General features: G+C 36.3%; 1 protein-coding gene across 1 annotated transcript in view; it reads right to left on the bottom strand.

The window, feature by feature from the left end:
* LOC117124885 (hemocyanin G chain-like) overlaps positions 1-1,636 on the bottom strand; it is a gene marked incomplete at its 3' end in the record, with an annotated part of 3,428 nt that extends 1,792 nt beyond the window's left edge. Inside the window, exon 1 of the mRNA XM_033271213.1 lies at positions 905-1,636. Coding sequence (XP_033127104.1) covers positions 905-1,456 — 552 coding nt within the window. The remainder of the gene's footprint in view (positions 1-904) is intronic.
* Positions 1,637-2,436: the final 800 nt, after the last annotated feature.

Below are 2,436 nucleotides of genomic sequence, written 5' to 3'. Positions count from 1 at the left end.
CATTAGACATAAACAGTATATTGGCAAATGCAATGCAAACTGTAACGATTTTAGTGAAATAATAGGTTTAGGCCTAACAAAGTGAACTTTTAGGGGGCGGGGGTACGTCCGGACACTCTGGAAACGGTGTTGCATAGAATATAATAACTATACAAAGTGGCACAGTGTTATGGTTATCAATAAAAACTGACTACATATGTTTTGTTTGGGTTACCTGGAAATACAGCCATTATAATTTCTCTTATTTAGCCTACTCTTGTGATTTTAACGACCATTATAAGTAATTTTTTTGAAAAACAGCCCATGCATGGCCGCTCCAATCTCATTAAAAGATGCTGAGGCTGTTAAAACCATGTGAACTTAAAATTCATCTTTATGAAGCAGTTCATGTTTTTCAATAACAACCGCAGAAATACGGTAAGAGTTAGTGTAGAATGTACTGCAGTTCAGTTTACCAAAAGACATCGTATGTAGAAAAAAAAGTCACAATGACACACGAAAGACATGGACTACCATCAAATAATGTGTTATAGGTTGGCAAGAAGAGAAAAGCTTTGGTAAAATGTAATTTAAATCCAGTTAGTCCTTAGGTATAATTTTTTTCTTTTGGTGCTTTCTGTAAAGAGAATCATTAGTGATAGGCTAATGTCTAAAATAAATTACACCTTAATTTGTTTTTTCATTGCTTTTTAAAAATAAATCTCCAATTCCATTTTGTAAATCATTGCACATGGATTTAAATTAGGGCAACATGTAATTATAAATTAGGCCTACTGTAATTGGTAACCTAACGCTTATAGCTAGTTTATTATTTGTCAACAAGCTGGCGAACGTTGATTAAAAGGAGTATGGTAATCCTAATTACATTTTGCTGCTTGCACTAGTTTTAATTTACTTGACTTACCTGATGCCAATGGGCGTGATGCCAATTAAGTCCAACATCCTCTCTCCACCACGAAACCTTAAACTCTGGGTCTCGATGTGTGCCCGTGACGAATGTGGGTACAACCTCAGTTTCTGGAATGGATTTGTCAAGTTGCAAACGGGCTACAGCAGCCTTGATACGTGAATTAGAGAAATAGGCGTGTGGATGTAGCTGATATAGAAATGGTATATCGAAGTTATGCTCACCTTTACGGTGCGCCAGCGCGACTGAGAGTGCGTACAAGTACAAGCCTTCGTTGAGAATGCTTTTGAAGTATGAGGCGGTCTTTACGAAATCTGCAAATTTTTCACAGGATATGAGATAGTTGTAAACTATAGCTGCCTCATCGGCGTGCTTCTTTTTGAAGTTGGAGAAAAATTCGCCTTTTTTAAGAATTCCGATATCAGCCGGGTAAATCGTTGCCTCAGGAACGGTAACAAGGAATGACGGGAAATGATACGCCAAACTTGCATCCTTTTCTTTACCATAACCGAAGAGCATTAATACAGCCTCTTGCTTGTCGGGATCCATGCTTTCAAGCTCAGATTGTATTCATATAGTAGGCCTATTTTGTTCTTTAAGAATGGTTCTTCTTCTTCTGCTTCGTTGTGACCTTTTTAAGGGTTATAGGCCTACGAAAAAAAGGTCTGGTATAAAGAACCAGTACACAAAATTATTTTAATTATTCTAGTATGGTAGTAATTGTTATTGTTGTGAATGAGTAGACAATATTATCTATTCCATCACGACAATGACAATTACTATCAACATTGCAGTAGGCCTATCGTTAGACTCTAATTCAACCCTTCGACCAAATTATAGGCCTACGAAAAAAAAGGTCTGGTATAAAGAACCTGTACACAAAATTATTTTACTTATTCTAGTATGGTAGTAATTGTTATTGTTGTGAATGAGTAGACAATATTATCTATTCCATCACGACAATGACAATTACTATCAACATTGCAGTAGGCCTATCGTTAGACTCTAATTCAACCCTGGCCATTAGGCGCAAGCTCGGTGGTCTAGAAGTATGATGGCAGGTTAGTGGCCTGGAGATCGTGGTTCGAGTGAAACCATTTCTTGCATAAAAGTAATGTGAACCAATTTTATAAATCTGGTCCCATTTTACACAATGAAACTTATGCTAATGTTTAATTGTTAAAAACATTAAGGAAAATACTTTCTGAACTATAACACGTCAGGTAAAGCAAATATCGATTCGTATTAATTTTTTGTCACTTCTATACCACAGAGCCATATATATAAAGAGTTGCGACATTCCGCTCCTTGGTTTGCGAAAGTCACGTGGTACACACCGTCCATTTTGTGTCATAATCTTCACGATGAACACATGCAAAGTATATGTGTTACGTACATTGCATATTAATTTCACACACTTAATTGGGTTTACAATTATATTTTATAATTAACATCACTTAGTATGGACAGCGTATAAGAATTCATATATAATCTAATATTTGCGCGTGTGCGTGCTCGCGTAAATTCCG

Source organism: Anneissia japonica, unplaced genomic scaffold, assembly GCF_011630105.1.
Source record: "Anneissia japonica isolate Jap-2015-1 unplaced genomic scaffold, ASM1163010v1 scaffold6360_len6117_cov189, whole genome shotgun sequence".
Classification (NCBI taxonomy): domain Eukaryota; kingdom Metazoa; phylum Echinodermata; class Crinoidea; order Comatulida; family Comatulidae; genus Anneissia; species Anneissia japonica.
Note: the sequence above shows the minus strand (reverse complement) of the source record. Positions and strands in the feature narration are given on the sequence as shown.